Consider the following 14840-nt stretch of genomic DNA (forward strand, 5'->3'; position numbering starts at 1 on the left):
ATACTCATGGTTCTTTAACTTAACTTCATATAAGTATTTGGTCTTTTATATTTTGTTCACGTGATTTTGGTCCATTGACAATTGACATATGAATTATCAAGCTCCAAATCTAGATTCATATGCAAACTTGGATGAAAGACCATAAATCTAAAGACTGAGAGGTCACAAGGAAATAAATCATAGATTTAAAAGTTGAATATTCATATCAAATGGATCAAAAGGGCAAAAATAATGTGAAAAAAAAGAAGATAAAAGATAAAAGACTAAATCGTTCCTTGAAATTAAATTAAGGTACATATTTGGCAATTTGTTAGATGAATGTACAGACCATGTGGCCAGTTGTATTAGATGTGTACATGTACAACACAAACACCACAAAGATTTTTGCAACACAATTCCTGAGATGGCGGAAATGAGGAACAAGCAAGTGATTCTGAAGGACTATGTGTCTGGTTTTCCTAAAGAATCAGACATGAATATTGTAGACAGTACTATAACTCTCAAGCTTCCACAAGGTTCAAATGATGTTGTTCTGCTAAAAAATCTGTACTTGTCTTGTGATCCTTACATGAGAATCCGCATGACCAAAGACACTACTGCAGAACTTGGTGCTCTCACCCCTGGTTTTGTATGTCATGCTCTCTCTTTCATCAATTATTATTTATCAATTTATTTTAACATTTCAAAGGCCTTATTTCGAAAGGCAAAGTATATATTATGTACTATAAAATTAGAGTTTAACATGGTCTATGTAAATCAGTTTTACGCTTGCGTCTAATGAGAATCAACTATTTTACACTGAGTTTCATATTATTGATATCAAGATGCAGTTAAAAAAGTAGGGTAACTTGGACAAAATAGTAAACTCTCATTAGATATCAGTATAAGCTAACACAGTTGATTTTGATAAAGGAATGTATTGAGAATTTATTTTTTATCATAGAATAAATGTAGTTACTAACTGACGAGTAATTGCAGCCACTGACAGGTTTTGGAGTGTCTAAAGTTGTAGAATCTGGACATCCAGATTATAAGAAAGATGATTTAGTTTGGGGTATTACTAACTGGGAAGAGTATAGTTTGGTCCCTACAACTGGAATGTACAAAATTGAGCACAATGATGTCCCACTTTCCTATTACATCGGGATTCTTGGTATATGCGTTCAACAATTTCAATTTATATTGATATTAATCGCGTAGTTTTCTTCCATTTTGTTGTGTATTTTTGACATATTTCATGCTTTTGTTTGAGTACAGGTATGCTGGGATTGACTGCATATGTTGGTTTCTTTGAATTAGGCAGTCCTAAGAAAGGAGAAAATGTTTATGTTTCAGCGGCATCCAGTGCTGTTGGTCAACTTGTTGGCCAATTTGCAAAATTGCATGGTTGTTATGTTGTTGGAAGTGCTGGAACTAAAGAAAAGGTATTTGCATTCTTACTTTTGTTGTTATATGTGCCTGCAAAAATGATGAATCATCAACATCATTATTTTGAATGAGCCTAATTACAATAACCACAATCCATGTCTTTATTCACTTGGTGAGATTTAGTTAATTTGGTTATATTACAAAATACTATTTTCAATTTCAGAAGTCTTCGGATAATTATATTAAATGAACTGAATTATGGCACACAAGGTGGATCTTTTGAAGAATAAATTTGGATATGATGAAGCATTTAACTACAAAGAAGAACCTGACCTCAATGCAGCTTTAAAAAGGTCTGTTATTAACAATTTTATGGCAGAATTTTAATCAAATTTTTTATTGACGCAAATTGTAGTTACCTATGTAACATCGACGCGTTATATTGAAGGTGTGTCCTACACATGCTGTAGCATCGACATGTTATATCGACACATTATATTGAAGGTGTGTCCTACACCAGCACAACACAGTCACTTACAAATACATACAGTCACTACTCACTTCTATTTTTCCAAATTATTGCCATGTCTATGCATCAGTGTTAGTATCAATCTGTGTCGGTGCTTCATAGTTACTACTTACTACGCTTAGAAACATGAGACACACTAATGAGTAGTTGATATTGATATCAATGTATGTAAATTAGGTACTTTCCAGAAGGCATTGACATTTACTTTGAGAATGTTGGGGGAAAGACACTTGACGCTGTACTCTTGAATATGAAACTCCATGGCCGCATACCTGTAAGTGGAATGATCTCACAGTATAATCTCACTCAACCTGAAGGTGTCACAAATTTGGCACAAATCATATATAAGCGGATTCGGTTCGAGGGTTTTGTTATATCTGATTACTTTCACCTTTATACAAAATTCTTGGAATTTGTCCTGCCTCTTATAAGAGAAGGAAAGATTGTGTATGTGGAAGACATAGCTGAGGGTCTTGAGAATGGTCCTGCTGCATTGATTGGCCTATACAGTGGTCGCAATGTTGGTAAACAAGTGGTTGTTGTTGCTCATGAATGAATGCAGATGCTTTCTTTAATGTTTGTGCCTTTTCTTTCTTTCAAGTTTTTTGAGTTGTGTTACTTGTGTATGAAGCAACCTATAAAAGGGGTCCTTGTTAAAAAATACCGTTTTGTTGATGGTGTTCTTGTTAATAGCTTCTTAGAAATGGAAAGGGGTCCTATAAAAGCACTGACAGATGAAGGAAGTGAAAATCCTCTTGTGTATCCTGTTGGACCCATCATCCAGACAATAACAAGTTCTGACGATGATGCTAATATGTTGGAGTGTCTGTCATGGTTGGATGACCAACAACCTTGCTCAGTTTTTCTCAACAATAACATATTGGTAATTAGTTGTTACAAACGTTAAAAATCAATAATACATTGGTTCGAGTAAAACTTGATTCAAACTTTTTAAGAAATAACTTGTGTTGGAATCTTGTGGATGAAAAAATATGGTTGAGAGAAAGATTCCACTATAAATGACAAATATATTTTCGATATAGACTAGTCATAATAAAGATGTTGGATACTCCACACCAATAATATGGTTAAAAAACATCCCCTCCAAACCACCTTATTAACTCCTAGTTAAGTTTTGTGGTTTTTTCTTTTAGAAAGATATGGTTATAGAGCAATATACTAGTAATAAGGACCGATTCGAGTTGTGTGCAGTTGTAGTCCATTTACTACATGCGATTAATTATATCGGTTGTTCGTTCAATCAACATACTACAATCGCAATTTTAAAACCATATTTTAGATATAAAAATATTGAGAAATAAAAATGAAAACAATTTGTGTGTATCAATTGAAATTTTGAATGATTTTTCGCAATGCTTATAATATTATGAGAATATCTCCAAAAAAAATTAGATTTTTTTTTAACAAAACATGAATTAAATATGAATTTTTAAGTACCAAAAACATAAAAATTCATATTTAATTCATCCCTTGTTAACAAATTTAAACTTTTGCAAGAGAGAAATCTATAATGTATTAAACATGATTGTTGAAAAAAATTCAAAATTTCCAAGATACACATGAATTGACTTGAAAGCAGGACCAAAAGTTGTGGTATAGAACTTTTGAAGAAATCGAAGAAAATTTTAGGGGGATTAAAATAAAAAGTTTGAATATTTATATGGACCATAAATATATTTAAACCTTAAAAACATTCTTCATGCAAATTTGTTTGACAAAATTATACTTGTGGTTCTTTAACTTAACTTCAGATAAGTATTTGGTCTTTTATATGTTTTTCACGTCATATTTGCCATTTTAATCAATTTGGATATGAATTTTCAAGTTTCAAATCTAAATTCATATTAAAAACTTGAAAATCCATATTAAGTGGATCAAAATGACAAAATTAACGTGAAAAATAAAAAAGATAAAAAACTAAATCGTTACTTGAAATTAAATTAAACGAACAATTTTGGCAATTTGTTTCATACAAATACGTTAGATAAATGTACAAACCAATGTGTGGCCAGTTCTATATGTACAACACAAACACCACAAAGATTTTAGTGACACAATTCCTGAGATGGCGGAAGTGAGGAACAAGCAAGTGATTCTGAAGGACTATGTGTCTGGTTTTCCTAAAGAATCAGACCTCAACATTGTTGACAGTACCATAACACTCAAGCTTCCACAAGGTTCCAATGATGTGGTTTTGCTCAAAAATCTGTACTTGTCTTGTGATCCTTACATGAGACTCCTGATGACCAAGGACACTACTGCAGGACTTGGTGCTCTCACCCCTGGTTCTGTATGTCATGCTCTCTCCTTTCATCAATTATTATTAGATATCAGTATAAGCTAACACAGTTGCAATTGATCAAGGAATCTGAAGTATTGAGATTTTTTTATTTTTTATTTTTTATCATAGAATAAATATAGCTACTAACTGACGAGTAATTGCAGCCACTGACAGGTTTTGGAGTGTCTAAAGTTGTAGAATCTGGACATCCAGATTATAAGAAAGATGATTCAGTTTGGAGTCTTACTAAATGGGAAGAGTATAGTTTGGTTCCTACAACTGGAATTTTCAAAATTGAGCACAATGATGTCCCACTTTCCTATTATACCGGAATTCTTGGTACACGCGTTCCGTTCAACAATTTCAATTTATATTGATATTAGTCGCGCAATTTTCTTCCATTTTGTTGTGTTTTTTGACATATTTTTACGCTTTTGTTTGAGTACAGGTATGCCGGGAATGACTGCATATGCTGGTTTCTTTGAATTAGGCAGTCCTAAGAAAGGAGAGAATGTTTATGTTTCAGCTGCATCCGGTGCTGTTGGTCAACTTGTAGGTCAATTTGCAAAACTGCATGGTTGTTATGTTGTTGGAAGTGCTGGAACAAAAGAAAAGGTATATGCATACTTTTGTTGTTATATGTGCTTGCAAAAATAATGAATCATCAACATCCCCTAAAAAAAACCTATGATTATTTATTCCACTGTTTAAAGTACTATTATTTTGACTAAGTCTAATTGCACTAACAACAATCCATATCTTTGTTCACTTGGTGAGATTTAGTTAATTTGATTATACTACAAAAATACTATTTTCAATTTTGGAAGTTTTTGGATAATTATATTAAATGAACTGAATTGTTGTGGCACACTAGGTAGATCTGTTGAAGAATAAATTTGGATATGATGAAGCCTTTAACTACAAAGAAGAACCAGACCTCAATGCAACTTTAAAAAGGTCTGTTTTTAACATTTTTATGGCAGATTTTAATCAATTTGTTTATTGACATCAAAAAGTATAGTTACCTAGTTAGCAACACTTCAAATTGAAGGCGAGTCAGAGAAGCGTTGATGTCTGACACCAACACAACATTGTCACTCGTGATTGTATACAATCACTTCTATTTTTCTAAATTAGTACTCGTATGTATGTATCCGTATCGTGTCAGTAGTCAGTTAGAATTTCTTGGTAATATGAGACACTAATAACTATGGGATATCAATTTATGTATATTAGGTACTTTCCAGAAGGCATTGACATTTACTTTGAGAATGTTGGTGGGAAAACACTTGATGCTGTACTTTTGAATATGAGAGTCCATGGCCGCATACCTGTAAGTGGAATGATCTCACAGTACAATCTTACTCAACCTGAAGGTGTCACAAATTTGGCACAAATCATATATAAGCGGATTCGGATCGAGGGTTTTGTTATATCTGATTACTTTCACCTTTATACAAAATTCTTGGAGTTTGTCCTGCCTCTTATAAGAGAAGGAAAGGTTGTGTATGTGGAAGACATAGCTGAGGGTCTTGAGAATGGTCCTGCTGCATTGATTGGCCTATATAGTGGTCGCAATGTTGGTAAACAAGTGGTTGCTGTTGCTCATGAATGAATGCATATGCTTTGGTTAATATGTGCTTTTTATTCTTTCTTTCTTTCAAGTTTTTTGAGTTGAGTTACTTGTGTATGGAGCATTCTTTGGATGACCTTTGGAAACCTCTTCATCCAATCTGTTGATTGTAATTATCTTCTTAATATTTTACGATATACTTAAATATAGTTTTGATCCTCATATTTTTGATGATTCACGGTTTTTATTTGTTTTAATTGAAATAAAATTTAGATTTGTATATAGATTGCCTTTGTGATAAACAAACACATTCTTTTTTTGTAAATCAAGGTATTTCCACGTCAATTCAAAATTCAAATACTAATCTATTAAGACAATTGAGATTCATTTAGGGAGTAACCTCTTTCAACCGTTTTTTTTCAATATGCATCTGTCAAAGATCAAAGATTCAACCAAATAATCAAAGGAGTAAGTGTTAATACACATGCCAAGAAAATTAATAAATTTTCTTACTTTTCTCAGTTGTCTTTTTCACAAGAACAAATTGTTGAGCTGGCTTTCGGTCTGGAATCGAGTAATCAGAAATTCTTATGGGTTGTAAGAGCACCAAATAGTAGTTCATCTAGTGCAGCATACTTTTCAGTTTCAGCACAAAATGATGTTGACCCTTTGCAATTTTTACCATGTGGGTTCATAGAGAGAACCAAGGATCAAGGGATGGTTATTCCATCATGGGCACCACAGGTTCAAATCCTTAGTCACAGATCAGTTGGTGGTTTCTTGAGTCACTGTGGCTGGAATTCAACCCTTGAGAGTGTGGTGCATGGTGTGCCACTAATCACATGGCCTCTTTTTGCCGAGCAGAGAACGAATTCGGTTTTGTTGAGTGAGGGACTAAAAGTGGGACTGAGGCCAAGAGTTCATGAAAATGGCATTGTGGAAAGGGTAGAGGTTGCTAAGGTGATCAAGTGTCTCATGGAAGGAGAAGAACTAAAGTGGAGTAATATGAAAGAACTAAAAGAAGCTGCTTCTAATGCACTCAAAGAAGATGGTTCTTCGACAAAGACTATTTCTCAATTAACACTCAAGTGGAGAAGCTTGGTGCAGGAAAACAAGTTTTAAGGAATGATTTTGATAAGATTTTTGCTTTATAACCATTCTAGTTTTTCTGTTTCTTCATTGGAATAAGATAATCGTTATAATTTTCCGTATTAAGCTCATATTATGAAGCATGCTTATAAGACTTTCTATTTGACAGTTGAGTTGAGTTCTTGTGATCTTTGTTACATGCATACGTTATTGGTTTTGTATACCAACATAGTGGTTTCCGTTTAATTTTGCATAATTTTCTGTTGTGAAGTGTTTTGTCATTATTTATGCCTAAGATGAATTTTATTTAGATGAAGAATAATTGAATGTTTCTCGAAAATAATCATGAACTAGTATTTTTTATGGCATTCCCTGGCCTAATTGTAACTTTAGCATTAAGCAAACTATAGTTAACAATAGGTCAGGTCAAGACTTGTTCAACTGGTAACCGAACCAAATCACATTAAAATAGAAATATTTATCATCTTAATTTGCGATTGTAATATGATACATAACTTTAGAACAAAAAATGTGACTTATGTTTTGAAGTTTCATCCTTTCTCTCGAGTTCACGTCGATTCTACATTGCCCAGCTCAAACAAACTATTGACTCTCTCTAACCTGGATCTGATTTTCACGTGTGAATGGAAATATCATTGGCATGATCTGTGGAACCTAAAAAAATATGTTGGTTTGTTGTGAGGTTCTTGGACATATGACAGATATTGGCTTAGTTTCATAAAAGACCAACCGTGGAAGGTACTTGAGAAGTTAAACTCATGATGCAAAACCAGTTTCAAGGCTGTGCTTCAGGAATCTGATAATTTTCATAACAAGAATAGGAGAGATGATCCTTGTTAAACCATTCATCAATAACCAATTAACCATCTTTGTGTTCTTGCTCCTTTTATAATCTAACCTTATTGTTGTTTTTTTTTTATTCTTTTTCTCTTTGCTCGTTAAACCAATTAATCTTGCTGTCCCGTTGAATTCGTTGTTAATATGCGAGTTGATATTGCTTGAATATGAAAACCAATGTTTCTCTAGTCTAGAAGTAGTAGTTGATGCTTGTTCTTATTTTCAGTCATCTAAGGAATTATTCTCTTAAGGTTTCTTATTTTCGGTTATCTAAGGAATTAAGGATTTATTTGGTTTAAAGGTTCTCCTGCCTAAGGAGTTATGAATAGAACATTCTGTAACAAACTCAGAATATGAACTCATGTTAATTTCCAATCAATTTGCATAAGGTTGAAATCAATAACCACTCCTAGATTAGAAAAGCACGAGTTTTCATACTCCAGCATCCATACATCAACCCTAGAACACAAATTGTAGACCAATTCTGTGATGACCACGGGTCATCGGTTGGAAGGTATAGACAAGAAGGCTCAATAAAGTGGTTGAGATGGCAGGGTCTTGTAGGAGTTAGTTATTCAGTAGCACCCATATTCGAATTAGAATTGTTATTTGTAGGAGTTTAATTAGATAAGAGAGGGTGAGTGATTATTCTATTGTTCAGCAAGCTTAAGGAAGAAATATATTCTCTTATGGATTTTTTCTCTCATAAAGTATTGGCATATCGCATATATCAGTTCTTTCATATTTTTGTTCTGAAATCACTTATAGTTTTATATACATTGAATTTTGAAGATTATCTAGAATACAATAGATATAGAGCATTTTTATATTTTATACTCCACAATCCACATTGTTTGATTCCTATTGTAAGAGATATAATCCAACACTTGATATGGGATAATTGAGTGATCGTAAACCTACCTTTTTGCTTCTGAATCACATGTTTCTTCAGACAGCTCTTTACAAACATCTTTTGTCGCCATGATGGGAAAGATGAGAAAGAAGAACAATAAATTGGAGTTGGATGCTTGTGAGCTGAGAAAGTTGGTGGAAAAATGGGTGGATGATTGTGATGCACTTTATGCACCGCCCAGCAAGAGGAGCAAAGATGTTCACGGTGCCAGATCATCATCAGGTATGAAAATTCTGTATGTATCTCTTACATAAGGAATTGCAATTTGAACAGGAATCGAAAATTCAGTATTATTATAATTATAATTATTTATTTATCAATTACTATAATTTCTTATTAGTGACGGCACTAACCAGAGGAGCTACGGTAGATGCTGTCCATTTTGGACATGGACGTCCTGTTGACTCTTTATTAGGGAGTGTGCATCATCTAGACATGCACCTATAGTAGATGAACGACAAGAGAATGACAACGTTCATATGTCAGAGGAGGTCATTGTTATGGACAGTGTTGTTGCCCCTCCATCAGACTTGCAGGTATGACAAATCTTGCTTACATCTAAAGTTACAGGTCTTAATTTGAATAATTTCCTTGTGAATCAAAGAAATTTAGACGGGGCTGTGCAGTAAAATGTAACTAAACTCATGGTTGTCTGTTGCAATGTGAAGTTATGAACTGTTTCAATGTCTTGTGATTTTTGAGTGCACAAACATTGAAGAGGAGCTTAAAAGAATTCTTTTTGAAGTCTATAAAGAAGTCTGCAAGTCATCCTGTGCTGGGGCGGCTCCTTGTGCGCTTAGGGTGCGTTCCAGATGCGCCAGGGCTCATTTTGGAGCGCGTAAGCGCATTTTTACTTGATCCCTCCTGACTTGGCCGCACAGGAGTGCCTCTTTGCACGCTTGGCGCGCATGCTGGACGTGCTGTGCGCAGTAGTTCATGATGCATGAGTGTGATGGAATTGGTTTTTATTTTATTTGTGACTGAGCATGCTTGTGTGAAAGGGATGATTGCTTGTTATAACTTTGGATACTATGCATGTTTGCTGTTGACTGTTTTTGTAGGAACAAATGGCAAAACAAAACAATGCAAAGAGGAAAAGGGTTATCGCCAACACCTCATCTAGCTCATTTGACAGTTTGCGCTTCATATCATTGGTCCATCAAGAGCGCTATTCGAAGTTTCTGGCCTACAAAAAATTTGAGTTAGAGAAAAATTTCCGGTTGGAAGGGGACAAATTATCAGATATTCAAGCAGTGATAACGACCAGAGGGTGGGGAGAATTGACATCATTTGCAAAAGAGGCTAGTACGACATTAGCTAAAGAGTTCTTTGCAAATGCATATATTGGTCTTGCTAAAGAAGATGGGAACTATAAGAATGATTTGATGAAATTCACTAGTTTTGTTAGAGGGAAGAAGGTGCCATTTCAGGGAAATTATCAATCAATTGTTTAGGCTTGAGAACTATGAGCAGTGTTCATTTGAAGCAAGAAATGGCAAGGGATCTAACATTGATCATCAGGAGATTCTTAGTACTCTGTGCGCCTGAGGCCGATTGGGTTAGGATTTAGGAACAAAGACGGAACACCAAGAAAACTTCACTCTACTGACCTGACACCCATTGCTAAAGCATGGGCAACATTTGTTTTGCATACCTTGCTCCCATGTTCAAATGTGTCAGACTTGACCATTCAGAAAGCAACCTTGCTAACTGCAATCCTTAAGGGTGAACCAGTCAATGTTGGCCGTCTCCTAGTAAATGACCTTTGGGCCACAGCGAACAATTCTTCTCCAACGAGCTACATTAGCCATGCATCATTGATCAACAAGCTTTGTGAATGGGTGAGGGTGTACCCGGAAAAGAATGAGGAAATTGTGAAGCCATCTGGGCCAATCACCGCGAAATGGATAGAAAGGAATCCATTGTGACTTGAACTCAAATGTGGTGTTAGTTCACAACAAACATTGAACTGATATAGTTTCTTGTAATAAATGTTTATATTATCAGTATGGTTCAACTGATAGATTCTTTTAATTAGTTAATGAGACGTGTTAGTTATCATTAATAGAGGTAATGCTTTGACAGTGAAATAGTGGTGAGAATGCTATCTCGTGAGGGGATTCGGGGATCATCACATCGGAACTTGAACAATCATATAAGTGAGACATCATACTTTAACCCAAAACCTTAAGACATTAGGATTATGAGTGGTGCTCTTATTATAAAATGTTCAACGTTCATTTTTACATCCGATGTATGACATATTACTCACACTTGATATCCAAACAGAAAACAACTTCAATAACGTATCATAATGCAATGAAATAATCACTTGTTTGAAGTTATAGTCTCTAACATGTCTCAAGCAAATATAATCGGACATGATTAACGTCCAATACTCTTTGCATATAATTAAGTCAAATACTTCCTCAAATAAACAAATCTTAGTTAAACAATGTTATATTATAAGGACAAAATTTATGTACATTTTTTTACGTTTTTTGTATGGTTTTTCATGTAACATTTCCATTTTTTTTGTTACAACAAACTTTTTGAGAAAATTGTAAATTTGAAAAACCATTGATAATTATGAGTATTTAATGTAAACCATTGGTAAGTATTTAATGTAAACCATTGGTAATTATGATGATTAATGGTGGTGTCCATAGAACTTGACTTTAAGCAAATTGTTGATGACATCTCCAAGGAAACTGGTATCAATTCTGAATTAGGAGCTATTCTAAATTATCGTAAATCTTTAGTTTACCAAACTTTAAGATAAGTTCATCCGACGACAAACAAACAATGTGGCTCATTTGTTAGCAAGGGTGTTATTGTCTTATGTCAATCTCCATTATTATTATTATGATTATATGTCATCTTGTATTAATAAGTACGATATTATAAATGAAATGAGTTAATTTGGTTACCGTCAACAAAATAAAATAAAGAAAATAGAGTATATTGGGTTGACTTTTTTGTTAGGAAAATGTTATAGATCTCGAGTTGTTGGGCTCATGAAGCCATGACGATGTAGATGGACAATTATCATTGGTTGTTTATTTGTTGACCTTCATATTTTTCAACCACCACCCATGTATTCCGCTAAACACTAGTTATTATTGGCCAGTTTTTCCATGGTGATGCCTTCGTCAAATAATTGTTCATGTAAATAGCACAGCTCTTTTGTTATTTTAATTATACCCTTAAATAAATTTTTCTATAATGTTATATTGTTGATGTTATTAAAAAAGATAAAAATTTATATTATATTTGTTATATTATTGGTTTCATTGAAAAAGATAAACATGATTTGTTGGGTTAGTTACAATTTAAAAGTCATAAATATCTATGCTTGTAATTTATTAAAAAAATATAAGAATTTGTATTATATTTGTTATATTATTGGTGCTATTGAAAAAGATAAACATAATTTTTTTTAATAAAAAGATAAACATGATTTGTTGAGTTTGTTACAATTTAAAAGTCATAAATATCTTTACTAAAAAAAGTCATAAATATCTATGCTTATAATTCTAATCAAAATTGAAATTTCATATAAAATATTGTTCATAATTTATACACGTTATTGCAATAAAAAGAGTGTTCGTCTTTCCTCTAGTGTTAAATAATATAATGAGTTCTTTTCTTTTCACATCTATATTTAATTATAAGGGGTAATCGGATAATTAAAATATAGATGTGAAAAGAAAAGGGTAATCGGGTATCCATAAGTCCTAGCTCAACTGGCAAAATGTCGAAATTGTTAGGCCGGATGCCATGACCGGGATTCAAACCCCGGTACCTCCACTTGTGTGTGAGTTTATAATGGCTTTGCCATTTCGTCTATCTACCCAAAAAAAATAAGGGGTAGTCGGTTTTTTTCTTCTTCTATTAAGTGTATTTTTTTTATACCAAAAGTGTACTGTTTGTTTATTTAAGCTCTTTTATTTACATTTTTCTCAATTTTTTACCTAATCAAATAATTAAATTAGATTTTGCAAAAAGAACCCATTAAATTAGATAATAGATTTTTTTTTAGATATTATTCCTATTTCAATGAATTATTGCTATTTTAATGGAATTTGAGCAAGTTTTTCAATTAAAGATAAATCGTAACAAAACTGCGTATACTTGTTTTAAGAAAATTGTAACAAACAATTTCCAAACTAATTAAACAAACACTTTTATCTTTTCATCAACTATAAATAAACCTAGGTACCTACTTTCCAAGTTCACTCTTTTTACTCTCGCAAAACAGTTGCAAGTCTTTTAATCGACGGTTTCAAAGTCGCTCTCTTAGGCTATGGTGGAATAATTGTACATATGCCTTGTGATACCAAAATCATCACTCTGATCCCAGTCTTAAATGAAGAAGATATCGATGATATGATGTTCAAGTATGATCGTGTGTCTCGCATTTTGCCAACACCTCCCATGTTGAGGGTCTTCCTCTTCCCTGTTCCTACTCCGTCGGCTGAAGATTTAACTACACCTCCACCATGACGTCCGCAGAAGAAGGTCAACTTTTCGAATCCATCATTCAGAAATTACTTAATTGCTTTGGTCTCTTACAAAAAAAAAAAAATCATTCATGAACATAAAAATAAAAATCTAAGTGTATCGATGCATCTCAAATTAAGCTCAAATTTATTTGCAACGCCCTCGTTGATTCTAGTAACTAAAATTATCTTATGGTTTAAAAAAAAAAAAAAAACTAAAAACTATATTACATGCATATAAAATTTAGATTAAGCACAAAATTAAACTCTTGATCATGAGTATCCATGTTTGATCTCCAATTTGATAAATACTTAATATATTTTGCATACATACAGATTGATTTTTTATTTTTTTTTTAAGAAATAAAAATGGATTATATTAACACCAACAAATTATCCTCCAGCACAAGGTGTGCCAGAGATAATAGACCAAAGTTTACATCAAAAGAGCAAACCACACAAAAAACAAAAAAAATTAAGTACTACGCAGGCACAACCAATATATACAAAATAATTGAATTTTTAATATAAATGTTATTTAGAAAGAAAAATATCAAGGGTAGTCTGATGCATTAAAACTCCCAGATACATATGGTTTATGAAAGGATCTCATCAATTAATGTATTGTATGTAGTTTTATCCTATTTTTTATTTTATTTTATCAAGAGACTGTTTCTAGGACTCTAACCTGCGACCTTTCAAACATGTGACAACAACTTTACACCTTTGCTTATAAGATGAAAATTTTAAATTATTAAACAAAATAACAATAATAAATATTTATCATTAACATCAAAATAATAAATAATAATAATATTTAACTTTCAAAAAAAAAAATATTTACAATTTATTAAATGGAATTAGATTTAAAACTTGCAATCATTTTGTATTTCAATATATATAATATTCACTATCATATGACATACATGAAACCAAAAGTCATATTTAATATATGAATAATCAGAGAGAATTGATTCTTTGGAGAAAGAAAAAAAACTAATGATGGTGGAATGCATATGTCGTTTTTTTTTTTTTTTTGAGAGAAGAATGCATATGATGTTGGTTGATGGTGTTCTTGATGATTGATTTTCATGACTTTTTGAGTATTTTTTTTTTTACAATAATCAAGAATCATATTTAATTGATGAGAATTAGAGAAACTCTGTATGATTTATCTAATATTTAAAATATAATTTTTTAATTAAAACTTAGCGGAATATTATTTCAGTTTAAATCCTAAAATAAAAGTAAAATTCTCATTTTTTGTTTAAGTTCAAACATTAACTTTGAGCCTATTGTCCATAAAAATTTGAGGGATAAGATCAAACATTACATTTGCATCCAACTTTAAAAGGTTAAAAAGTATCAGAATCATGATACGAAAAATATTTATTTTTGAGGGGATTTATGAAAAATAATAAAAAAAAAGAAATAAAAATATTGTTTAGGGAAAGTATAAAGTAACAAAAAATTTAGGGTATACAAACAAAATAACAAAAGTTAATATCGATGATATGAAAGAAAAAATAATTTAATTTTTCTTTTTATTTAAAGAAAATATAAACGAGTGTCTCCAGACGCTCTTTAAGGATTATAAGTAGTAAGTATTTATAAAAATACATGTAACGATTGCCTTGAAAATCGAAATATTTAACTTTTAAAAAAAATAATTGCTTATTTTAAAATGATTAAAAAGTGTCCGAAGA

At 32.3% G+C, this 14840-nt stretch overlaps 3 protein-coding genes across 3 annotated transcripts; all 3 read left to right on the forward strand.

Moving 5' to 3' along the window:
* The first annotated feature begins 333 nt into the window (after positions 1-333).
* LOC25500181 (2-alkenal reductase (NADP(+)-dependent)) lies at positions 334-2588 on the forward strand. The gene is made up of 5 exons (XM_039829241.1): positions 334-628; positions 979-1153; positions 1258-1424; positions 1639-1721; positions 2075-2588. Exons 1-5 carry the CDS (start codon positions 404-406, stop codon positions 2451-2453), a joined length of 1029 nt encoding a protein of 342 aa, XP_039685175.1. The 5' UTR covers positions 334-403; the 3' UTR covers positions 2454-2588.
* A 1347-nt stretch (positions 2589-3935) lies between these two features.
* Positions 3936-5833, forward strand: LOC25500182 (2-alkenal reductase (NADP(+)-dependent)). Its single transcript, XM_024772032.2, has 5 exons — positions 3936-4208; positions 4364-4538; positions 4648-4814; positions 5074-5156; positions 5436-5833. Exons 1-5 carry the CDS (start codon positions 3984-3986, stop codon positions 5812-5814), a joined length of 1029 nt encoding a protein of 342 aa, XP_024627800.1. The 5' UTR covers positions 3936-3983; the 3' UTR covers positions 5815-5833.
* Positions 5834-6186: 353 nt separating this feature from the next.
* On the forward strand, positions 6187-7083 carry LOC112417175 (hydroquinone glucosyltransferase; the record flags this gene model as incomplete). Its single annotated transcript, XM_024772352.2, has 1 exon — positions 6187-7083. A coding segment is annotated over one exon (708 nt), but the record flags the coding sequence as incomplete, so codon positions are not given.
* Positions 7084-14840: the final 7757 nt, after the last annotated feature.

This window comes from Medicago truncatula, chromosome 8 (genome assembly GCF_003473485.1).
Source record: "Medicago truncatula cultivar Jemalong A17 chromosome 8, MtrunA17r5.0-ANR, whole genome shotgun sequence".
NCBI classification, from domain to species: domain Eukaryota; kingdom Viridiplantae; phylum Streptophyta; class Magnoliopsida; order Fabales; family Fabaceae; genus Medicago; species Medicago truncatula.

Coding starts and splice junctions, on each gene's coding strand:
- LOC25500181 (XM_039829241.1), top strand. CDS start 404: ATGGCGGAAATGAGGAACAAGCAAGTGATTCTGAAGGACTATGTGTCT. Junction 629..978: donor GTGCTCTCACCCCTGGTTTT/GTATGTCATGCT, acceptor GAGTAATTGCAG/CCACTGACAGGTTTTGGAGT. Junction 1,425..1,638: donor GTGCTGGAACTAAAGAAAAG/GTATTTGCATTC, acceptor ATGGCACACAAG/GTGGATCTTTTGAAGAATAA.
- LOC25500182 (XM_024772032.2), top strand. CDS start 3,984: ATGGCGGAAGTGAGGAACAAGCAAGTGATTCTGAAGGACTATGTGTCT. Junction 4,209..4,363: donor GTGCTCTCACCCCTGGTTCT/GTATGTCATGCT, acceptor GAGTAATTGCAG/CCACTGACAGGTTTTGGAGT. Junction 4,539..4,647: donor CTATTATACCGGAATTCTTG/GTACACGCGTTC, acceptor GTTTGAGTACAG/GTATGCCGGGAATGACTGCA.